The following is a 26412-nucleotide window of genomic DNA, read 5'->3' as shown; positions in this document are numbered from 1 at the left end:
TCACTTCAACCGACTAACCGGCGATTAAAAAATCGTTAAAATACCACCATGTAAAGCATTCGAGAAGAAATTGACATTGATTATTCTTTTTGCAAAATAGATCACAAATAAATAAAATCAGTGCATTTCTATATTTCACTTTTTATGCATATAAACTTGATAAATACGAGATATAGTGTGTTTTAAAGCTGTCTTATATATTGAGTCAGATATATAAGTATCTATAATTCACTTTTTTTTTTTCTCGAACATGCGAATTTTAACGATATTACTGCGCTCTGTTATCAGCGTGTTATCGCACACGCACTGACAAGAAGGAAAATATTTATAATTTTATCATTTACAAGACAAAGACTTTGATGACTTTCATCGAAGCTTAGAAAGCGATATGACACACACACACACACGTGTATCTATAACCAGATATATGATGCAAACGTGCGCGATATACTTGTTATACACACGCAAGATTTTATTAATAAAAGCACTCAATTTTGAAATTGAGCTTTTAATCATGCAGAATATGTCGTTTGTGATGTTATCTGATATGTCGAGTACGTTTAATAAAAGTGCCATCGCAACAATACACACTGCAATTGTCATCGCGCGATAATACTGAAATCGCAAAAATAAATTTATAGATTATAATTAATCTAGTCTTATATTGATTTGAATTCCATTGGCTATTAACCTTTTTCACGTGTATCCTTGACTCGCCTTTTTTTAATAGCAGATATAAGAAAAGTGAGTGTTCCTGTACTACCCTTTGCGCGCGCGCAAGTGTTTCTCTTCTCACATATATTATTCACGCGATAAAGAATCGCGCATAAAATACACGTAACGTATGTATATTTTATCTTGTAGTACAATTTGCTTTCATAAAGGCAATGAAATGTGTAAAATAAACTTTAATTTCGAAAAATTGAGAGGTTTTGTATATACACATGAGCACACACATGTATCTGCGCGCGCGCGGATGTGTGTGTGTACAATATATTATAAGAGAGAGATTGAAAAAATCATGTCCCAAGTTTCAAATTTGTATTTCAATAAAACAAAATGCGTTCGCACAATGATCGAATAATTGTAAAAAACAAAAAGGGGGATTGTGCGCAATCGAATGAAATTTATCATCGTTCCAATTTTCAATCTATATTGGGAAAATTTCATGAAATGCGGAGGAATGCAAGATATAACTCGCGAGCGCGAATATAAGGTGTGCGCGCCGTATACTTATATATGACAATGAGAACTGTATGTTCGCGGCCGCGGCTCGTGGGGCGGTCCAATAAGTTGCCTCGGCCCCTCGTGCCGCGTGCACTAGTACACTCGCCAGGGGCGGCGCCCGCGGTCCGTTCTCTATATAAAGCGTCGCGACGCCGCGACGACGATTTCACTCCCGTCCTGTCTACTCTGCTCATCCTCTGTCAGCACGCGTTACGCGTCGTCGGCAGCGAAACAAGGTGACGAAAATAAAACTCGCACTCTTTTTCACACCCCGCAAAGTTACACCTACGATTTCGAATTTTTTGCCAATTTGTTATCGATCGTTATCTGATGATCTAAAAAAGTCTAATTATTCCGGTTGCCGGTACAGTTATCAAAATTATTTTCGTGGTGATGGTGAATCTGTAACAACATTGCATTGCGTGTGCGAGTGCGTATGCCGACGACAAATCGAAGCAATCCAAAATATCAAATCCAATTAACGCGTTTAATTGATATGTGACTGACTTGAGAAGCGTGATGATTAAATCGTGTATCTGAATTTGCGGTAGAATAGAGTGCAATCGCACGTTCAATCATTATTGATGCGTTCTATATTGTTCAAATGTTGCTTTGTTTGTGCGTAGTGCGGTGCGCGCATTGAGCGCATTGCAATAATCGAACGGTTGACATAAACAGAGATGAAAGTTTCACAGCCCATTAAGACAGAATTTTTTAACCGCGCATTGCAGTAACTATGATGCAAATCTTTGCAAATGCTGTACATGTTATATAATATTATTAAATTCCAATGATATTACAGTAACGAATAAAGTTTAATACAAATATATTACAATACAAAAATTATTCATTATATATATATGCGTATATGTATATGCGTTGTCTTTTACAAAAAAAGAGTACTTGGACTGTTTATTTATTAGGTGGCGAGGTTCGAATCCCGCGTTACTCCCACCGATGATATGTCCATACCTATGGCAACCATGAGCAATGGCAATGAATCAACAATGCAGATTAATAGTCGACCTGATGACATCCGAAAACGAATCATTGGATGTGAGTTCTTCATGCGATGACGATAAGCAAAACTTTGAAACATATAATGAGAGAATTTGTATATGATGGAGAAACTTGTCTCATGTTTTAATGTTTCCATTGGATTTCTACTTTATATTTTCTATAATCATTGATTAAATAAGAAAAGAAAAACGTGAAAAATAAATAATGTGCGCGTCTAATTTTTTGCTTTTGTTTCATCTCTTGTTTTGATTTTGTTTGTATAGCAGCACAAATCATATACTTTTCAATTCAATTTATTTCATCTTATTGCTCTCTATCTTTATTTTTTTATATTTACTTTATTTCATTTTATCTTAATGTTATTTTAAGAAATATAATTAATAAACGTGTTCTCATCATCGTAACCGTCACAAACGGAAGTTTTATATACGCGTATATCTCCTTGTTCTCGAACCTCAAGTTCGAGAAATAAATTATTTCAAGAGTGTAAAGAAGGTCAAATACTTGCGCATACGTAGCCAAACTTCATCATCATGAATCGTGCAATAGTTTGTCAGTATAATTATATATATCGTACGGCTTATTAAAAAGACACTTGTGAAAAGAATCAGAGCTGATTATCTTAAAAGTGTATCATGTATAAATCTAACTTTAAAATATGTAAGAATTTTAACAACGAAATGCCGATCTTCTGACGAGCTTAAATCTTTCTTTGCTCTGCGCGTTGATGTTCGACGAATAAATGCAATATTGCGCGTTCGCATATTCGCCCGATAGATCTAATCTGACGATAAAAATTATATATTTTCGCGCAAAATGCATACTATCAAAAATAGGTTATTAAAATATCATAAGATAAGATATTTATTAATTCCGTTCATGTCTTTCTATATACTTTATCCACGTTTTAGTACGAGACGTTTTACATTATATAATTTCTCTGATTTAGCAATATTGATTACGCAATAAGTCGCACCTCATATCTTGTCGCGCGTATCTTCGCTATATAGTATATCAATAGTAAAACTTTGGTCAATATATCAATAGTAAAACATTGTAAATGAAATAATCAATTACGCGGACGATTTAAGCCCGCGTATATCTATATAAACTGTGCATTGAAAATTGAAATTAAAGATTGAAGATATCAAAATTTGAATTGGAAGAAAAAAATTGTATCTCCTTTTTTGTTTCAATTAATCAATCCAATTAATAATCAAATATTTCAATCTAATTAATAAAATTTAATCTTCAATCTTTATTGCGTAGTCTGATACTAAAGCTTTACGCAGCTCCAAGTAGAAAAAATCTAGAAAAGAATATCGTATTATATAGACAGTCGATTTTGACGAGCCACACGTCCCCGTCGTGTTCTTTGTGACCTGATCATATAATCATATATGTCATATGATATACGATATACGATATACGTTCATATTCAATATGCGTGCACAAAGTGCCTATACAAACTCTCGTCTTAATAATATAATATTTTTCACTACAAATCTTTTCTTAGTCGATTTGAAATACATTTTTTCTTTATAAAAATACCGAAAATACGTGTAAATACAATTTACAGTCAACTCTATCGAAAATATAATAAAAGATTACTAATGAGCCAAGTTTTAGAAAAGAAGAAGCAAAATTACACTCTCTCCAATTGATTTTAAACAGCTTTTACTCGAATGTATATATTCGTATAATTTAAAGTTTATTTGCAGAGATACTTGCGATATAGTATATTTGTAAATTGATGAAAATTTCCATATGTATGATATGACTTTTCCCAATATTTTTACTTAGAAAAAGTGAAGCTTAAAATAAAGCAAAGGAAATGACTCGCTAGGTCTGGGACACCCTATACACATTATACGCAGAGACACACGTGAACTTGGAACACATTAGCATTCACCTTGTACGCTTTCTATAGACTCATCGCTATAAACGCTATAAACACATCGTCAAATGAAATATCCAAGAACAGAGAGACCGAAATCGCCTAGAGACTATAATATTCGATTAGTCTCGATTCTAACAATAACGAACAACGTCGCACATTTACCTAGTTTTTTTTAAAACAATGTACGACGCCATCACCGTCGAATAGTTCCTCTGATAGCTGTTCTGATAAAGCCTTTTGTTGTTTTTACTTTCACGCAATTGATCGGACGGTGATAAGCATCACGAAAGCGACGTAAATATCCATTCTGACGACAACGAAGTGTAGCATATGCACGATAGTTTTATATAATAATATATATATAGGCGTGCTTTATGGTAAAATTGGATATGCATTTAGTACAGATTATAAATTTTTCAAGAAATTTGAAAATATTACAAAAAATTTTCTTTTTTACAACACGTTACTCGATATGTTACTGAAATAAAATGCTATCTATATTTTTAATATAGAATGAGAAAATGCTATATTTTGCAAAAAATTCTGTACACACACATTATTCTCTTCTTGTGTGTGTGCTGGCGGAAGGAACACGCGGATTGGTTATGACCTGAACGATTCTCAAATATGTCGTCTCATCCTTTTGCGAGTAAATAAGGTGAACGAAGGGATAAATACACAGAGATATATAGGAGGAAAAACGGTAATTAAAGCGACGAAAGAAGGGTTACATATGGGAGTACGGATAAGGAGAATGAGGGATGAAAGAGCGGCGGAGGGTGAAAAAAGGGCAACAGCCAACAACCAAGGGCGGCGCAACGCGCACCTCGCGCATGCTGCTTCGACGAGGGCAAAAGACAGGGATGAACGAAAGAGAGGTTACTGGGCTGAGAGGGACAGAGAAGAGAGAGAGAGAGAGAGAGAGAGAGGTGGCAACTTGTGTGTGGCAACATTTAGTCGCGATAAATCGTGTGAAAGGCGAATAACGTGCTCCGACCATTTATTTTATCCCATTTTGATTCTTGAACGCAAAACAACTATTATCTTTGTGAAAAAGAGAAAGAGAAAGAGAGAAAGAGAGAGAAAGCCATTTCGGTGGTTCTGCAAAGTGACAGAACGCGAGAATCGAGATTAAGATCTGGGATTATTTCGAGATGACGGATGCTGGTAAGCAATTACATCGAGATGATTGACGGATGATTAGGATGGAAAAAGCTATTGATTTAATGGAACGGCTTATACGCAAAAGCTCAGACATCTTATTTGCCGATTGCATGCTCATCTATCCATTGTCTACATCTGTAAAATGTTGGATATAATGTATAAATTCTTTTTTTTTCCATAAAATATAAAGCTATTATTCCAAGTTGTATTAGGTGTAATTTCTTTGAGAAATTAGAAAATACAATTTAAACTTTGCATCTCTCTCAAAGAATTAAAATGAATCTTATTTTCGCATGTATCTATGATATTGAAATATAAACTCACAGAGAGATTGTATCGATTTTATTTCCTGATATAAATATTTCTTGTTTAAGCTGGAAACTATGGAAGATTAATTAAGATTAATTTATAAATTTCGTTTATAAATGTTTATTTAAAATTAATATATATATTGCGACTAGACTAAAATATCTTCGACTAAAGCTCCGTCTCTGTAAGATTAACATTTTTTCGAATGTAGGTTGTGTGCATGTATGACGTATATGTATATTGATCGGCGCGTAAAGCAGCCGAAGGCATTGCGGAATCAATGGCGATTGTACGTACACGCTTACCCCCAATATATACACACATACACACACGCACACATATATTTATTGTTAGTTATTAAAAAAGGCAATTATCTTCATTATTTACTAATATTAGGAAAAATCTCTTCTATATTTCTTTAAACTTTACAGAGATATTCACACATATCTTTGTTTCAAAAGTTATTATTCATTCAAAATTAAAATCAATTTCTGTTTTTTTTTACGTGCAACATGTCATACAAAAATGTCCTATGCAATTTGAAAATTATACTCGTGTATTCTAGATTTATTTATTATAGTGTCAAAGAGAAAATATATAAGTAATAAAAAAAAACCACTCTTTACCGCTATAGATATACCTCGACACTTTTAATACGATTTACAATAAGAAAGTGCATACACTTTTTTTATGTATGTGCACGCTCTTATAAATTTATATATTCCGATACAGCATTCAGATTTATATATTTAAAAATTAATGCTAAATGGTATTATGTTGTATAACATTTATCCTATGATAATATCGATTTTATTATTAACTCGCACACACGCACACATACACACACACACACACACACACACAGCAGAGAGGGTTTGGAGTCATTAAATGGAAAAAATGTATGGGTAACTTCCATATGTAATAACTCCGCGAAAAAAAATCATACGAACTTTGCTTTTTTTTTAAATTTGTAGTAAAAAGTCCACATTTTACGATAGTTATGATAAGATTTGCGAAAAAAATTTATTTTACCCCGTGGAGTGCGTCAAAGTACGCAATTTTTTAGAGACAAAACACGTCCTTACTTTTGAAGCAGTAGCGTACGGGGGAGGAGGATAAATTAAAAATCTGACGAATGGTTTTTAAAGTAGAGACTTCAAGCTTGACAGTGAAAAAAAAATTTTTCAAACCCGATCATTTTTAGCGGAGTTATGCTTATTTGAAATTATGCGAAATTTTGACTTAAAATACATATGCGTTAATTTTGTTGACGAGTGTATATATGTTACACAAATATCAGATAAACAAAATTGTATACACACACATATACACACACACACATATTCTATATATATTGTATATATGTGTGTATATATATATATATATATATATATATATATAGAATATGCGCGCGCGCGCGTGTGTATACAATATTTGTTCATCTGATATTCGTGTAACATATACATATAATAAAATCGATATTATCATAGCATAAATGTTGTGTGTGTGTGTGTAGAAGGCTAATCTCTATTGAATAGCTAAATAAACGTTAATGTTAAATGATGTATTTCTCTTGTCTCTATAGCGACACAAGTATAATATGACAATATCATTATACATACTTGTATTCACTTGCACAAAGTAATTTCGCGTATGCTGCGTAATTATAGACGTTATCCAAGAGTACTATATATGCAAATAAATCATATAATTCTTTTTCTGGTAGTAATATTTTTCGAGAATTGCATTTTTTAATTTTCTAAAAAGACATTACGAAATATGCAATCATATAAAATATATATATATTATATTGTTAAAATATTATACATCTTTTTTGTTGTTTTTACTTCCGGAACGGAACTGCATATTTAAAAACTCTAAGTAAATATTTTATATAATTAAAATTGGATTTTATAATTTCCTAATTCTTCACTAAGAATATATTCCTAATTCTTCACTAAAGAATATATTCCTAATTCTTATTAATATAAATTTTAATTACTATATATTAAATATTAATCAAATTATTTTGATTGCTTCTCATTTTGCAATAATGCCACTCTCTCTCTGCTAGATTTTTATCATTAATCATAAAGAGAAAGCATGCATGAAATAGTATAAAGAGTCAAACTCTGATAGCACGCAAATACTCAAATTATATAAAAGTAAAAGTTGTGTCAGAGGCTGAAGGATGTATTCACTATATATGCGCTATATAGTGTATATGTATATACTTCAAAAACTAGAGATTATTATAATGTCGTCGGTCACACAAACAATTACGACAGTTAATAGCAACGTAAAAGCAACGGTATGTGTAATTGTGTCGACGCATTGCTAATTATCTGATCACAACTTTTTAGAACACATGTTTGATACTATTCGCCGTTCAATACTATTAAACTCTTGTTCAATTATATTAACAAACTGCTATAAACTATAGGAAAACTAGGCCATTAAAGTCATTGATTTTAATACGAGACTTTAATTTGCCAAACTCTTTTTTCCCTAATTAATCTTTATATTTTAATTTTCTCTTCTATTATAAATCTATTTCACACAAATATATCGATTCAACACATGATCTGTAAAAGAAACAAATTTAAAATCTTCAAAATCATTTATTTTATTTGCGTATTAATTAAACTTTTTGAACATTAATGAATCATGTGTTATTATTATACGTTGCAGCGGATGATAGTGCACATCAGGGAGCAAACGACGCAACGACATGCGGTAACATTATCATTATATTATCATGGATTGTCGTAATTTTGACGATGCCGTTCTCCCTCTTTGTCTGCTTTAAGGTAAGATATTCTTAGGGAAATATTTATCTGTTTACTAAAATAAAAAATATTATTCTGATGTAACTATATAATCAGTGCCGTAACTAAGTCGCGCACCGCGCGGCGGGTGCAAGCTTCAGGAGGACGAAGTCAAGGTGATAAAATAAGTTTGAAAAAAAATTAAAAAATTTTTTAAAAATTTTGGGAAAAGTTTGTGAAAAAAATATATTTATTTACAGCAAAATAAACGTCGTTTTTACTTTCAAGAAGTTCAATTTCTTTATAGGTATTTGCGGGAGGGGGAGAGAGGGCGCAAAATGTTGAGCTTGCATTGGGCACAACGCGCAGGCTAGTTACAGCACTGACTATAATTATACATGTATATATAACAATATCCATGATATACATGCACATATTTATTCTCTCCCTGCGATCTTATTATTAGATTACGCAAAAGCCATTGAGTGCGATATGCATCAGTGTGTATTATTAGCTATCGCATACATGCGCTTTCATTAACAGGTTATATATACTATATTGATCATCCTTTTATATCATCTATGGCTTTTATTACTAATTTTGCAATAAAATCAAGCAAAAAATTAATTTATTACGACTCGCAGTATCCGAATCAAAATTTTTTTCCTACTTTTAATCTCAATTTTTAATCCAACATCTATTTGAGGTACAATATGTAAAAGTTCAATTCCTATATATAAATTAAATTTTTATCGAAATCTTTTAAAATCTTTAAAATAAACAAAGAAAAAAGTAAGATTGAATATAGAAGCAAAATTTCACCTCGGATAGCCATCTCGAAATGATTAATCTCTCGTCATAATTTTTATCAAGTTTTTATCAATATTATCAATTTATATTTGATAATATCTATTTTATATTTTATTTATTTATTTAAAAAATCCTCATTTTAATGTCTCGGAAAAAATGTATCCGCCCTTTGGGTGATTTGCAGGTCGTGCAAGAATACGAGAGAGCTGTTATATTTCGATTGGGGCGTCTTTTATCGGGCGGTGCCAAAGGCCCCGGTAAGATATTAAAAGAAAAACTATAAACATATTAATCCATTTAGTTTCACAAAACGGATATAATCTGTTTAATTAATTGCTACAACATGTGTGATTGCGCGGTTGTATGTATAAGAAACTTATATAATTGTATAATTTTTTAACACAATGTTTGATTGTAAAATTTATTAACTTATATATAAGGTTAAATAATTTGATTACACACAAATATATTATACAAAATGCAATTTTTTTTTTCTTCTTATATTCCACACAATACTTAAACTGTCAATTATTAAACAAAGCCTCATATTGTGCGCTTATGTTTCTAGGAATCTTCTTTATTCTGCCATGCGTGGACAATTACGCGCGCGTTGACTTACGAACGCGAACGTACGATGTACCTCCACAAGAGGTAAAATCGAATTTACATATTGAACATACGTATTAAATATACATATATAATAGTGATAGCAGAGAGAGGAGCTGACAAATTATTTTTGAATTTTCAAATCTCTGTTGCAAATTATATACACAGTGTATTATGCATGATAAAATTGCTAATTGTGTCGAAAATCATAATTTTCTTACTTTGATTCTTTCATCATAATTTAATATTATTATTATCTAATATTATTATCTACTAAATGGCCTCCTTTAATCGCACAACTCTAAGCATATCATTATTGTTAAGCCCTCTAATTGTGATTATTACTTCAATCATTGAGATCATTTAAACTTAAAAATGCATAAATATGTTATTAATTTTTCAATATTCGAAGTTAATTTTCTCATAAATTCGTGTAGAAAAATTGTATTCTACATTTTCTTTTTTGCATAAAAATTATCTTCTTTTCAGTTGTTTTCCGACCTATTTTTCCTCATCTGTATTATATCCTTATGGATATAATGTAAAGAAATTCTGAATATATTACATATAATTAGCATATATCAATAACTTCATTTTTTCATCTATCTATATTATATTCACACCCCATATACTCTATATATTATAGGTCTTGACGAAAGACAGTGTTACGGTCTCCGTCGACGCAGTGGTTTACTATCGCGTTAATAACGCGACCATTTCGATTGCGAACGTGGAGAACGCGCATCACAGCACGAGACTATTGGCCCAAACGACCTTGAGGAATACTATGGGGACACGACCGCTTCATGAAATATTGAGCGAACGTGAAACAATCTCCGGAAATATGCAGGTATATACAAGAGTAGAGAACCTTACCCAGTATTATTAGACCAATCAAAATATCCAAAAGAATTAATATATTTAAAAAATAGTACATGTACATACATGGTTGAATTTTTTTATTTATTCTTTAAATAAAGATATTTAATACACAAAGTTTTTCAAATTAAATGATAAATTAACGATAAATTTTTTTTTATTATTGCGCCTATAAAATTTTTAATCATTCACCGCGATGCTCATTCTATTATAGATACACAATTAAAGCACGACTCACGATCATAGTTCTGTGTGCGTGGCTCGAAACCTATATTAAAATAAATCAAGCTCTTTAAACCTATATTAAAATAAATTAAGCTCAATATAATACGTCGATAGAATTTGTCAAGTACTTTAAGAAAAAAATGTTAATGACATTATTTTAACAATTATAAATATATTAGATTTCCTTAGACGAAGCTACTGACACATGGGGAATAAAGGTCGAACGAGTCGAAATGTAAGTAATGTAAAACACAAATCACTCTTATACTGCGTAATGTCACGCAATCACTTTTACTGTATATAATGATAACTGAAAATAATAATAATTAATTGCATATTTTAAAAAAGATTTATTATCCTATATAATGATGATGATAATAATAATAATAATTATCGTAAATTTTATAAAAGATTCTACAATAAACAAGAAAATATATATATACTATATATATGTATTTCCTCAGTGAGAAAATGTCGAGGTACCAATAATTTTCAAGCTTAAAAAATTGAAAATAAAGGGTTTCTCGCAAACTAAACTTTGTAGAGTTAAAATATTAACAAAATTTATTAACAAAATTACATTTAATTTAGGTAGAGTTTACTTGAATAAAATTTTAATTTAAGACTTTGTTACAAAGATACATGATGGGAAAAATTGGGAACATGTAAGAAATATGATGACCTCCCTCGACATTTTTCTTGAAGAAAAATCGTCTCTATATAAATTGGCCAGAGAATGCGGTGTGCTCCATATATGCTTTTTTCAGTTACATCCTGTGTATGTGTGTGTGTGTGTGTGTGTGTGTGTGTATCTATATATAGATGTACATACATGTGTAGATAAATTGAAATTTTTGCATTATATTTATATGTAGCAAAGACGTGCGTCTACCTGTTCAACTACAGCGAGCCATGGCGGCGGAAGCCGAAGCTGCACGTGAAGCACGCGCTAAAGTAAGCCATACGTTAACAACAAACTTTTATCATTTTGTTTGTATCGTTAAATATTTATAATTTCATAATTATATTTTTAGGTAATTGCCGCGGAAGGTGAACAAAAGGCTAGCAGGGCTTTGAGAGAGGCGTCGGAAGTCATCGGCGATTCTCCGGCTGCTTTGCAGCTCCGTTATTTGCAGGTGAGAAGAATAATATTATTATCATTAATTTGATATCATTATTAATTTATTATTATCGATTAGATAACGCGTGTGTTATCGCAATAATCTATTATCGCATTGCCCCGTCAACTGCGTCCTTGTATTTTTTCAAATTCTTTGCACTTTTCTTTTAATTTTAGACATTAAACACGATATCGGCGGAGAAGAATTCTACCATTGTGTTCCCGCTACCGATTGATATGCTGACTTATTTCATGAAAAAAGCTTCGCCGAAGGAATAATCGCGCATGAAAATGTTGCGTTTGTGGGACATATAATAACAGAAAAAAAAGAATGACAATTTTCTTCAAACTCTTTGAAAAGTAAGGAGTTTTGTTTGACGATGTATCCGCGTATAGTATTTGACAAGCTTGATGCATATCATATCTCAACGATGATGAAGAGTTGCCAATATTTGACCAATCTGACAATTTTAAATTAAACGGGCTGTAATCGTTAAATGATATATTATATGCACACGGATAATTGTGTAAGTGTTGTATAATTTTGTCGCGCAAGATTCTTCAATTCGAAGAATCATATACATATACAGATACAGTACAGACTGTTTAAAACATATTTTTGGAAAATCTTATATTTTACACACATTTACATGCTGAAAGTATGTAAACGTATGTTTATAACACATAGAATTTAATTGAATCGACATCGACATCGATATTTATGCGTATCTCCCAATTATTTGACACAACAATAATTTCACTTGCGTCAAATATATATATTTGTAATCAACACTCAACACTGAAAAAATATACAATGATTAGACATATACAATTAATAATCCGTTCACAGATTTTGCACTGCCACTAACATCAAATTGTACAAATTTTAATATATTTTTACAAACTGCAATCAATTTTACGGTATAATAAATTTTGATCGATCGATTTTACTATAAACAAAATTTATTTCGCACAATAATTAGTCGATAAATATAAGAAGCGATTATTTCTATCTTATTATCTAAAATCTAAAAGACAGATAAATACCCTCTACGACAACATTCAACTCTGCTTATCGAAACTGATTAACAATCAATAATTCGTTAAATTTTACCTATATTGCACTAAACCATGTTTTGTCAAGTGACAGATTCAATTCATATTTCATGATAATTTAGAGATAATAAATTTTACAATCACTAGGAATATCTATACTTTAAAGTTTAAAGGCCTGTGCGATATTTATTTGGTCCAACATCGGCAACTCTTGCTAGCTAGATATTTATACGTACATTTATATTGTTTATTCGATTATACATATTCATTAATATTTATCCTTTGATGACTTATCTTATTTTAAAAAATTGAATTATATATAAATAATCAAATTACATATGATCTCGGAGAGAATACAGTATTATTGATAAAATATGAAATATTAAAAGTGGATAAGAGCGAGTGCGGGCGCATATGAGCCGTTCGCTCGAAGAACGACTTAAGTCGACTTAAGTCGTTTTTTAAAATTCGCTTGCCACTGTGTTACTATTCATCTAAACAATAAATCTGTTCAGTTTCGCTAATTTCCTAACTATTTTAAGGTCTTAAAATAATATTTTGTATTGCGCGGTTTCAACGGCGCACCGCGCCACCGCAACGCGCCAATAGTGCGCTGTCGATGTCATTGCGCGTTAAATTCACAGTTAATCGCTCAGATTTCTGTATATAATGTATATGAGCCGTTTGCTCGAAAAACGACTCAAGTTGACTTAAGATTTTGCACAAAAAATTGAATTAAAGATTCAACTGTGTGATTCGAATTATTAAACATTATGTTTTTCAGCTTTTATATTTTTTTAATATATAGAGGTATACTATTTAATAATAATTTATTACCATAAAAACAAATTTTAAAGTAATATAATTGTTTTCACCATTGATTACATTAAAATCATATATAAAATTTTAAGTTGTTTTTCTGATGATCGACTACAACAACATGTAAAACATCTTTGATGTCCGAAATAAAAATATTATTAATATACAAAAGCTGGTTTTTAGCATCAATTTCAATTTCACATAAAATAAAACATTAATTAATTTAAAAGAAAACTTAGTATCTCGGTGGACGAAAATTTATTTTATTCTATATTACATTAATCTACAACTGTAGTTTTCTTTTAAATTAATTATAATGTTTTATTTTATGTGTAATTGAAATTGATGCCAAAAAGCAACTTTTATATATTAATAATAGTTTTTTCGGACGTCAAAGATGTTTTACATGTTGTTGTAGTCGATCGTCAGAAAAACGACTTAAGTCATATTTTATGTAATCCATGGTAGAAACAATTATATTGCCTTAAAATTTGTTTTTATGGTAATAAATCATTACTATATAGTATACTTCTATGTTCAAAAATATAAAAGTTAAGGTACATAATATTTAATAACTCGAACCACACAGTTGAATCTTTAATTCAATTTTTTGTGCAAAAACTTAAGTCGACTTAAGTCGTTCTTAGAGCGAACGACTCATATATATATTTGTTAAAAGCGTACATGATAATGTCGCATCATCATCGGGTCAAGCATACATATATACATATATGCATCAATGTTACTAGCATTTTTGTATATTTGGCTGCGACTGTTTTATAAAATCACTTATAAAATATTTCATTTATTTATTTATTTATTCTATGTTGTAAATATTTTTCCATGTTTGCGTGGCCAATGTAAGAGGGATCAAATTTTTCACATTTTATGGTAGCTGTTTAAAGCTTTAAAAGCAAAATTATTGAATGTATTGAATTATATTGAATGAAACAATATATGAAAATTATCGTGATGTTTCAAAAGACTTATAACGAAAATTTATTGTAACTGTGATGGCCGTTAGATAATATGTATAATATAAGGTCAGTTTATTTATTTACTTGACTGACGTTTTTAACTAAAGTGAGTTGAGGTAGTCGTCTCACTTCCGTATTTTAATTTAAATGCAAAAAAATCACATCTGTCTAATTAGAATAGAAAACAATTTGACCAATATAATATGTAAAATAATAATAAATAACTGATTGAATATAATGAATACCGATGCACAATGAAGTGATATAATTCATGAATTTAACGTTGTCTCTACTAAAACTTACAACTATATGTAGTCATTTACGATATATTGAGAGAGCACAAATATTAGAAAATTTCGAAAAATTATTCAAAGAATTAATTGCAAAATTTTATTTTGTTTTAAGAATATATGTATAATATTTATATATACATATATCTTCTTCTCCTCTCAATAATATATATAAATTATTAAAAAATTTTTTAGATATATACACACACACACACACACAAATGCATGTATACCAGCCATATATAATATACGCGCACACGCACGGATATTTATGTGTGTATTTTCATTTTATCATTTTTAAGTATTATTAGAGTTTGATATTTTATAAGAAAGGGATGGAAAAAGCTACCTCTGCTTTTGTTAAATGTATGTTAAATATACATCTATAATTTAAGCGTTGGCTCAAGTTCCTCTATAATGAGTCTACCAACTTGCAGACGTTAATAATTCAAAGTTTGTGAATATTATAAATGTTGTAATCATAGTATTTTACTCGCTATTACTCTCTGTACACACTAAACCAAAAAGTTACATGATAACGGAATATAATATTAACAATAATTTTTACGGCGATAATCATTACCGTTCCGTTTGTATTGTTCTTAACATTCTCATCTCAATCATTGTATTTTTTTATTATATGAATTTTATAAATACAATATAGATATAGATATATGTTAAAAATTTAAAAAGATATATATTTCTCTTCTAGAGGATATTATATATTTAATCTAAAAGAATGTGCACAATATGATAAATTTAACACAACGTTTATGCGTTGAAAAAAGATATGTTTGTATTGAAAAATATATTTCTTTTAATTTCTATACGACGACAACCCTTATTTATTAGCTATCAAATACATTTTTTCGAGCTAATTCTTCACATGTTGAAAAATACATACATGGTTAAAAAAAAATGTGTGTCAAAAATTTCAAAATAATAAAAATCGATATTCCGCAAACTTATGTATTTAATTTTACTGACAACCTTATTTTAATTTTGTTGTGCAAGGTTGTTGCACATAATTAAGACAGAAACCTTTATTTCCAACATCGCTTGGTGCCTCGGTACTATCCGTGTGAAAAATTAATCGGAACGGCTTCACGGTACCTAAAGGAGTAATTGAAAAATCTGTATAAAAAATTGCGTGTATGTGTGATAAAAAGATAAATTTATATTGATTTAAATATTAAAAATAATTCGCAAAATATTGGAAGAATAACTTAAAAAATTCTTATTATCTTTAATCTATCTTGAAAGTATATAAGTATATATATAGTTTATATTATACGAAATATGAAAGTCACACGATTTGTGTTTTAAGTTTTAAGAAAAATGTATAATATTCAACACACGCACGCGCGTACATTCACATATAGCAGGACTCTATATATACTCATATATATACATATGCTAGAACAATAATACATCAGGAATTTGATCAGAAACTCACTGATAACAGATGATGCGTTCAAATTCTGAGTTTCCGAATTAAAGGTACCGCCACATAATCGATCAACGCATATCAGTGGCGTCGTGGGCATCCGGCTCAAATTGATGGCGCACGGTATCGATAACCAATCGGTCAAACAAGATGCTCCTGTCATTGATGCTATTTGCGTGTTCTGCGTGTTTCCCGTAAGCGTAAATGCGTTGTTACGCATTATTTGACCCGCTACTCCTGCCGTGATAGCAGGCATCATCCCTTGAGCTGTAAACAATAAATCACATATATATAGACATTATCGCAATGTTGAAGAGATATATAAATTATAAATAAAATTATTAAAAATTTTTTTAGTTTAAATTATATGTTATATATTATAGTTTAATTATTATTATTATATAATATATAAAATATATATATAATTATTATATATTATATATTATTGCATATATTGTATTTTTCTTTCTTTACATGTATATAGGATGTCCGATTACTGATGATGAGTGACCACCGCCGCTTAAGGATAGATTCCTGGGATCATTTGGAGACGATTTTTCCTTAGCGAAAATGTCGAGGGAGGCCATCATTTTTTGCATGTTCCCAATTTTTGCAATCATGCGTATCTTTGTAACTAAGCCTTAAATAAAAATTCTATTAAAGTAAACTCTACTTGAAATTAAATGAGGAATGTGATTTTTGTTAATATTTTATTTCCACAAGCCTTTTAGTTTGCGAAAAACCCTTTATTTTCAATCGCTTATAACTCGAAAAATATTATTGGTGTCTCGACATTTTCGCTGAGGAAAAATCGTCTCCATATATGATCCCAGGAATCTACCCGTAAGTGTTATTGGTCATTCATCAGTAATCGGACACCCTGTATGTATTATATTATATGTATATTATTAAATATGTACATATGTGCGTTTCTCTTTCATACCATCGTCAATACACGCCATATATTGAATTCCGCAAAAGTTTCTCTCCATTCTTATGCATATACTGTAATCTTGATTTGATAACTGCAATCCGGTCGTCGGATCGTAATTAAAAGATTTTATTTGACCGGAAACCCCAGTGAAATATTGGAGACAGCCTTCCTCGGCTCGATATATCGTACTGCATCGTATCTGCGAGATACGAACCTTCCACGATCGTGAAAATGAGCTGCCACTCGTGACAAAAATCAAAGTTACCGGATTAGTTTGTCCAACGCCTGTATCTACGTACACTATAAAGAGTAATCAGCTTGTATGGAGAATTAAATCGAAAATTGGATAACAATATTGATGAAAGAAAAAGAGTAAATGATACTCTTTTTTTTCAACTTACTGTGGTTTCCGTTATTGTTACCGCATATCGTTGGTACCGGATTACCACCAGAAACGATAAATTGATCATAAGTGCAGACATTATTCGTCGTTTCCGGACCCCTGATATTAAATTGTTCAAAATCTAATCTACATAATGAAAAATAAGATCGAGTAAGAGGCCAACCTTCCTCTAAAAAAACTTTTATACCAAAAGTATATATATATGTGTTTGTGTATTTCATTTTATTAAGTAATTATAAATTCTTTAAAAAAACTTTTTGATAAAAAATCATCATTAATATACATATGTACATATTCTTATATATAAAAAGACCATACCGATATTGACATACATCTGGATGTGATTTTACTAGCGTCACTTGACAGGATTCCATACTGTCAAAAGTGGACGGATAATTTGGATTGACAAAGTATGTATTGTTGTCGGAAGTCATGCCGCCGCAAGACACCGTGACTGTCAAAAGTACAGAATGTTAGAAATAAATTGAGACATGTTTCTCTTTTTTTATATTATAACGTAAAAGAGAGAGAGAGAGAGAGAGAGAGAGGGCGAATTTATTAGACAGATTTATTACCTATGCAACACACCCCATAACCATTGGCACAGACACCGCTGGAGATACCACCGCGCTGTACGCATTCTGCCGCTGCGACGCACGTGCCGTTCTCCCCATCTAATCCACCGCAGATGCTATTGTCGAACTTCACCAATGTGAACAGCGAAAACACTATACACGTGCGCAATATAATCGCATAATATATTTTTCCTTTATTTTATATAGTCGAGAGTATATTTATACTCGCAATATTTATATCACTTACGTCTTTTCTCTCTGGCGATATGAGTCCGATTATTGTTTTGAAATTTCGGCGATTCCCACTTGCGTTTCGCCGTTTCTTGAATCGAAATGGCAGCACCATTATCATTTTTCTGCCATAATCGTCTTCTATTCGCAATCCTATGTCTGCTGCGATTATTCCAAGCATTGACGCAAATGTTAAATATAATGCAACATATCAAAAGCGCAATGAACGATCGGTTTCTGATCATCTTAAGAATCATAACGCGTCGCGTTGAATATTGAAAATTATATATTGAAATGAAAGAGTGTTAAAAAATTTAAACACACCGCTATATATCGTTATAAATATAGACTCTATCGCTTTTTTGTTAAACTTTTCTTGTATAGACTTCTTTTTTGTAATATAATGTATAAAAATAATACAACAATTTTCAAAGGCAGACGTTTATAGTTTCTTGGACAGACCGTGTCAACTATCTCCTGCGTAGATTCAAGGTGTCAAGTCTAATATACCCAGAAACACTGTTTACACGGTCTGCATACCATGCAGCAAATTATAGCGACTGATAATGAGTTAAACTTAGATGTCCATGCGTACATATAAGAGTTTCAAATAGAAAGTCGAGAAATTTAATTGATGCCCCGAATAACGAGCATTGTATTTGTCTTCTGAATCGAGATAAGTGCTTTACTTTCTCGTCGCCTCAAATCACGTAATTACAATCACCATTGTTGAATAAGAGATGCGTTAAAGTGTGAGCGTATGAGAAAGTTGTTTATATATTATTTCGTCACTATATATACAAATAATTAATTATGAGATAAGATAATTGTTTGTATATAATATATATATATATATATATATATATATATATATATATGTACATATACATATAAGTTTAATGGAAATAATTTAAATTTAATAAGTTGTTTTCGTTGACAATTATATATATATAAAGAAGAGAAACAAGATAGCAAAAGATTTTCGGAAAGTCCAACATAAAAATCTTCAAACCAAATTTTTTATCGCAATTTTCTGTGAACGATAAAGAAATATAATAATAATTAATTGATTAAAAAATTAAAACTAAAGACGTATAATAATTTATTAAATTCATTTTATATACATACCTACATATACATACATATACATGTGTGTATACATACATTCACTAGCGGATCCTGACTTCGATAATGGGGGGAGGGGGGTTTGCAAAATTATTTTATTTAATATTTTTGGTTTCATGATTAGATTTATTTATTCCAGGATCGCAACGACGTCGATAGCTCTTTAATGTTTGTTTTTCTTTACTTATATTTTTTAAACAAATTCGGCAAAACTGTTTCTTTTAATTTCCAAGGGAGGGGTTTTAACCCCTCCCCCCCCTGGATCCGCTAGTGCATACATTTGTATAGTAATTTTAGAATCACGTTTAGTTGACTCGTAAATTAGTGATTAAATAAACTTCTTCTAAGAAAATTTGACAAGACATTTAATTAAATTTTAAATAAATATTTTATTTTACAAGAAAATTTTTTTAATTAGTTATTGGTATATTTCGAGATTGTGTTTTTGCGAAATAGAGAGATAAATAGCTCCAAAGGCTTGTCTCGATGCTTCTGTAAGACTGATTTCTTGAATTTGAGCATATAGGTTTATAATAGATGACAATTTTTCATTTACAAGAAATCTATGATATTGGATCGACACAAAGTCAAAATATCATATCGTATCAAAAGTATATGTCTCTTGAAGAGGGAATATCTTGCATTAAAATTGTGTTGTATTGAGTTTTATAGAAATCGTTTCAATTATATAAATTGAACAATTTAAATCACGAAATTTTCTTGGCATTTGCAGAATCAAAATTTAAAAAAGTCTTATATGTTAAAAAATATTTATCATTGTTTACCTGTATACGCATGTATACAAAAATGAATACAAAAACAAAATACACTCACTCAAAAAAAAGCGGTACACTTAAAATTTGGGAAAAAATTATCAAATTTTAAATGACAATAACTTTGTAAATAATAAAGATAGAAAGGTTTATAAAAAACGAAAATGAAGCTTGGAATCTCTACTTTAAGAATCTATTCATTTTAATGTTGCAAGATAAATTTATTGAAAATGGCGGATGACAAAACAAGAGCATGCAAAATTGAAAAATAATGGTCCGAGTTCGCCACGGCACATGGCGTGAGTCAAATGTCGTAACTTATTAATGGGATAAAAAGCATATGATAGTATATACAGAGTCTCCTCTTTAAAATGCTTTTTTAATCATCTCGATACGATGATTTTTCGCTGAGATATTCACATTTGAATAAAAAGGCAACTTTTTACTTTAAATGCGAATAATGCGAAAAATCATCGTATCGAGATGATTAAAAAAGCATTTTAAAGAGGATGAGGCTCTCACACGACACTCACGCACGCGCGCGCGCGCGCACACATATACACTCACTAACATACATACGCACACAACCACGAGGACGATTTGGAGTCTTAAAATACCGCGGTGCTGGCGATGAACCACGGAATTCTTATTCTTGCAATTCGGCGTTGTTAAAAATTCAAAATTGAATATCCTAGCACAACTAGCAGGATTTTACAAAAAGCATTTTAAAGGTTCGGATTTCCACTTTTCGAAATTTTATATCGCAATTATGTGCAACAATTTTTTTCAAAATAGCAGATGACAAAACGAGAGCATGCAAAATTGGAAAATAATGGTCCGAGTTTGCCACGGCACATGGCGTGAGTCAAATAGTACGAGATGATTAAAAAAGCATTTTAAAGAGGATGAGACTCTGTATACTATCATATGCTTTTTATCCCATTAAGTTACGACGATTTGACTCACACGCCATGTGCCGTGGCGAACTCGGATTATTATTTTTCAATTTTGCATGCTCTCGTTTTGTCATCCGCCACATTTTCAATAAATTTATCTCGCAACATTAAAATAAATAGATTCTTAAAGTAGAGATTCCAAGCTTCATTTTTGTTTTTTATAAACCTTTCTATCTTTATTATTTACGAAGTTATTGTCATTTGAAATATATATATATATATATATATATACAATGTACAAATATCACATACATACATACAATGTATATGTATATTAAGTAGGAAGGAAAATTCGTTACAGAGAATTTGATCATCTTTTTTCATCTAGATTGGATAAATTAGACACCGTGAGGCGCTGCGACGAGCGTGCGCCGACGCTATTGCGCGAACGATTGCCAACGAATTTGCGAGCTGCGGCTTGCGAGCGGTAGACAAATATCATCGGTGGGCTGTGGTGGGCTCCGTCGGAACTATCGGAACTCGGAACGATCATAGGGAACGACGGACGACGGCGGCGAAGAGGCGAAGAGGAGGCGAGGAGACGAAGGCGCGGCGCGGCGCGACGAGGCGAGACGAGGCGAGAACAGCCGAAATGGAGGAGAGCCAAACATCGGAAAGTGTCGCCGTGCTACCGGACATGTCCGAACCATTGACGAGCGAGACCGAGGAGGCGACCACGCTGACGAGTGAACACGAGGCACATCCCGTCGCGGTCACGGCGAGTGTTACTTCGGTGCCAGGCGTACCGGGCGTTCCCGGAGTTGGTGTACCGGTTTCTCTACCCGTAGGCTCCATCATTGGCGTAGCGAACTCGGCCCATGGCGCGACCTTCAACGTCATCACCTCGGATCAGCTACAGGTAATGCCTGTAAAATCCGGATAAACGTGTCATAATAGGAACGCATGGAGGCAGTTTTACGAATTACGATTTTATGCGAACGGAAGGAACGCGATCGAGATGATGATATTATTTCTTCCATGTATTATTTTATTTACGATGACGGCGGTAATGTGACGCGTACAAGTGCGCCTGTCCAACGCGCGGTGACAATCCGCGAGGACACGTGCGCTGTGTTTCGTCAACGACGCTCACATTTCAGCTTTCGTTCAATTTATTGCGAATTTTATCTTGTTTTTCTTCTGTTTGTTCCATTAAGGATTAAACCGCGAGGCACGGCTCTAAGATATGTAATTCCCAGTCCACATAAATCTCATATATTGTTATAAACATAAAATCGGTTTGCGCGCAAATAATACTCTTATTGTTAATTCCTTATGTTTATTTATAAATGTGTAGTATGCCTTTGATAATCATACAGCATATACATTTATTAATTTTATTCTATTGTTAACATTAATCGAGTTTCTCTACAAAAAGAAAAGAAAATATATATATATGATTTGTATCTAGATACAATAATATAAATAAATATAATATATGAATTACATTTATTATTTGCAGCTGCCAGGTTCAGGACAATTCAAACCGATGCTATGTGTCGATAATGGATTCATTTGTGACTCGCGTACCGATAAAGACTCGGATCCTCTACGTTGGAATGGTGAGCTGAAGGCAACCCACATAGTAATTCAAAATAGTACGGATGAAACAGAATCGGAACAAATACATGTTTCCGCGCCTAATTCTCAGCCAATATACAGTTGGTCTGAATCCGCAAATTTAGCAGTTTTACCTGTCAGATGTAAGAATACAAATGCAGAATTGCATAAGAGTAGATTCGGGTCTGGTGGCAGGGGTCGTTGTATCAAGGTCGGTTCAGAGTGGTATACGCCTAGCGAATTCGAGGCTCTCTGCGGAAGAGCATCTAGCAAAGATTGGAAACGAAGTATTCGATTTGGTGGAAGAAGTTTGCAGACGCTCATCGACGAGCAGATCTTAAAACCACATGCCACTTCTTGTACTTGCGCAGCGTGTTGCGATGACGACAGTGCAGTAAGTAAATCGTTTGTGTTCTAAGAGATATTCTGTTTGAAATAAATTCAAGTTTTAATTACATAACAATGTCAATCTATTTAGACGGGACCAGTGCGACTGTTTACTCCATACAAGCGCCGAAGGAGAGCCAGGGATCCATCTGACGGAGACGCTCCCTCGCGTAAACACAAAATTGAAAATTCGCGAGATGGCAGCAATAACGACGAAAGTGGCGACGAGATCGTCGTGCCTGACAAAGAGGTCTGGCCGCAGTTTGTTTCCACGGATGGGTTGGTCGTACAACAATCCCAGGAACAAGACTCTGTCGTGCAAAATGTACATCAAACGGAGAATGGTCAAGGCGATGACATGTTTAAGAAATTGGATGAATTGTCAAACAAAATGATTAAATTAGCTTACGAATTTAGACGTACTTTGGAAGAAGCAAAAGAGCTAAACAGGCAACAGAGAAGAGAGCAGGCGCTAGTTGCACAACTCGGAGGACGGACGGACGTTATCGAAACTGTTGGCCTACAACCAGCGTCCGACACACATAATAAAAAGGTAAAAAGAATACCAATGCGTGTAGGAAAAGATTTGTTGTTTATTTTATATTTTATAAGAGAAATTCCACTATAAGTGTACTTAAATGTTATTAAAAATTCCACTCTTTCTCTCTCTCTGTAATATTAAATCCTTTTAACTTTCAACTTTTGAATATAGCGATTACAGACCTTTACTTCACATATTCTCAACACTCATAATTATAGTTAGCAAATCCTCTCATTTGATATCTCTTTGTATAATGCTATCTGTCTCACATTGGCTGAATTATCTATATTTTGTATCACTATTTTTATATAATTGATATTATTCAAATATCATACAAATAAACAGAAAGGAGTAACAATTTAGTTAGTGTTTTGAAAATTACTAATACTGCAGCTACAGAAGAATATATACTATATTACTTATATTAAAATTTGAAATAAACTTTTTTTATTTTTTTTACTAAAGGTTAGATAATTTACGATTCGCGACAAGACAGAATTTTATTTATAATGTTATATATGTGTATGCTGATATACAGGCGTATGATTTTTTGAAATTGGCCTTTTTCGAACTTTGATTCTAAATAACTTCTGAACGGGTCAACGTATCAACCTCCGGTTTGCGCCAAAAATTTTCTTTTTTTATGCCCTTTTAAACGATATACTACAATATGGGTGGTTCCATTTAAAATTGTTAAGTTGGGATTTTTCTGGGACATTCTCTTGGGGGGACAACCATCGAAACCCCCTTAAAAGACTAGTCTCTCGAAATAATCAAACATGTATTACGTCGTTTTTCATAATTTTGAATCGTTTCCAAAATAAAAGGGATGGACGGCGGGTGGTCTGATACACCCTGTATATTTTGATATGTATATACTTTATATGTTTAAATGTTTCCTGTATTACACGATGCATAAAATTTATTAATGAAATTCTGTCTTGAATTTTGTTACAAAGTATAAATTATCTAAAGAGATCTTTTTAAAAAGAAAAAATACATTCTACAGAGCATAATAAAATAAACACATTAGACTATATCATTAATAATAATAATAATAATAATAATAACAATAATAATAATGAATTTTAGTGTGCCAATTGCAATCGAGAAGCATTCGCAGAATGTTCCCTATGCAGGCGCACGCCTTACTGTTCTACATTTTGTCAACGTAAGGATTGGGCAAGTCATCAAATGGAATGTGTGAGAGGTGCAGCCGAAACAGTGATGCTCATAGTAGAGAGTAGCAGCGGCGATACGAGCACTCTTCCAACGGCCACTACGGACCAATAGCTAGTGTTCCTTACACCGATTCACCAAAGGAATATAGAAAATGAAGAATCTGATGTGGAAACGTTCCAGCTCAAAGAAGGAAAGACTTGAAGCGTGCAAGTTGCGCAAAAACACAAAAAGAATGTACATAAATGTGCGCATGGTAGAAAATATTATGTGTATATTTATATTGCATAAATATTATATATATAAGTGTGTGCGCGCGCGCGCGTGTGTGTGTGTAAATTGTTCTGTTAGCTCTTAAACACTTAATAACACATTCCTCAAGTTGAAATCGATTTTTCTATAAGAATAAAAAAAAGTCATCATTTTTGCAATTTATATATCTTCAATATTATGTATCCTTATAACTAAATCTTAAATTCAAAGTCTGTAAAAAGTAAATTGAAAATTAGTTAAAGAGAATATGATTTTATTTTATTTTTGATCTCTGAAACATTACTCGTATAAAAAGTTCTTTATTTTTAATAATTGTTATTTACTAAAAAAATTATTGAAATGCTTTCACATTTTCAAAAAAGAAATATTTTATTCGAAATTGATTAAAGAATGTGCTGTTAAAATCTAATACAATAGTGACAAAATATCCTTTGTGCGTGTGTATATTTTTATGTATTTCTAGATTACTAAGTTCGCGACAATTCAATGTTCTTAAAAAAAGTTACATGAAAATAGTATAGTGTAATAATAAAATAGAGCATATCTTAGCAGCGCTAAATCACACTGTGGCATAAAGAAATGCGCATCATGTGTATATTTTACTTTATATAAATAATATTCGTTTTTAGATTAATTATCTCTGTATACAATCTTACAATTAGATGAATTCTCATTGAACGTACACAGGCGATAAACGACCAAAGGCGACAACTATATAAAGCAAATATATAATGTAAAAATTACATTTTTCAAATACGTTCTTGAATATATTATTCATTGTATATATATATATATATATATATATATATATATATATATGTATATATATACATATATATATATATATGTATATGTATA

At 31.7% G+C, this 26412-nt stretch overlaps 3 protein-coding genes across 4 annotated transcripts; 2 read left to right on the top strand and 1 right to left on the bottom strand.

Moving 5' to 3' along the window:
* The first annotated feature begins 808 nt into the window (after positions 1-808).
* LOC145934364 (band 7 protein AGAP004871) lies at positions 809-14886 on the top strand. Of its 2 annotated transcripts, XM_083034724.1 has the most exons (10): positions 809-1463; positions 2151-2283; positions 8312-8430; positions 9383-9455; positions 9767-9849; positions 10451-10654; positions 11088-11143; positions 11784-11862; positions 11943-12044; positions 12206-14886. In XM_083034724.1, exons 2-10 carry the CDS (start codon positions 2190-2192, stop codon positions 12305-12307), a joined length of 912 nt encoding a protein of 303 aa, XP_082890850.1. In that variant the 5' UTR covers positions 809-1463; positions 2151-2189; the 3' UTR covers positions 12308-14886. The 2 variants fall into 2 exon arrangements, with proteins under 2 accessions (XP_082890850.1, XP_082890851.1); XM_083034725.1 differs by lacking the exons at positions 809-1463; positions 2151-2283 and adding an exon at positions 3412-5314.
* A 1216-nt stretch (positions 14887-16102) lies between these two features.
* Positions 16103-19005, bottom strand: LOC145934363 (uncharacterized). The gene is made up of 7 exons (XM_083034723.1): positions 18777-19005; positions 18530-18682; positions 18273-18408; positions 17953-18080; positions 17561-17851; positions 16627-16884; positions 16103-16283 (listed from the first exon to the last, which is right to left on the bottom strand). Exons 1-7 carry the CDS (start codon positions 19003-19005, stop codon positions 16162-16164), a joined length of 1317 nt encoding a protein of 438 aa, XP_082890849.1. The 3' UTR covers positions 16103-16161.
* A 2998-nt stretch (positions 19006-22003) lies between these two features.
* On the top strand, positions 22004-26363 carry Deaf1 (deformed epidermal autoregulatory factor 1). The gene is made up of 4 exons (XM_083034719.1): positions 22004-22473; positions 23077-23568; positions 23653-24114; positions 25195-26363. Exons 1-4 carry the CDS (start codon positions 22207-22209, stop codon positions 25393-25395), a joined length of 1422 nt encoding a protein of 473 aa, XP_082890845.1. The 5' UTR covers positions 22004-22206; the 3' UTR covers positions 25396-26363.
* The last annotated feature ends 49 nt before the right edge of the window (positions 26364-26412 follow it).

This window comes from Prenolepis imparis, unplaced genomic scaffold (assembly GCF_030444845.1).
Source record: "Prenolepis imparis isolate NDT839.2.m4 unplaced genomic scaffold, iyPreImpa1.0 SCAF_3, whole genome shotgun sequence".
Classification (NCBI taxonomy): Eukaryota; Metazoa; Arthropoda; class Insecta; order Hymenoptera; family Formicidae; genus Prenolepis; species Prenolepis imparis.
Note: the sequence above shows the minus strand (reverse complement) of the source record. Positions and strands in the feature narration are given on the sequence as shown.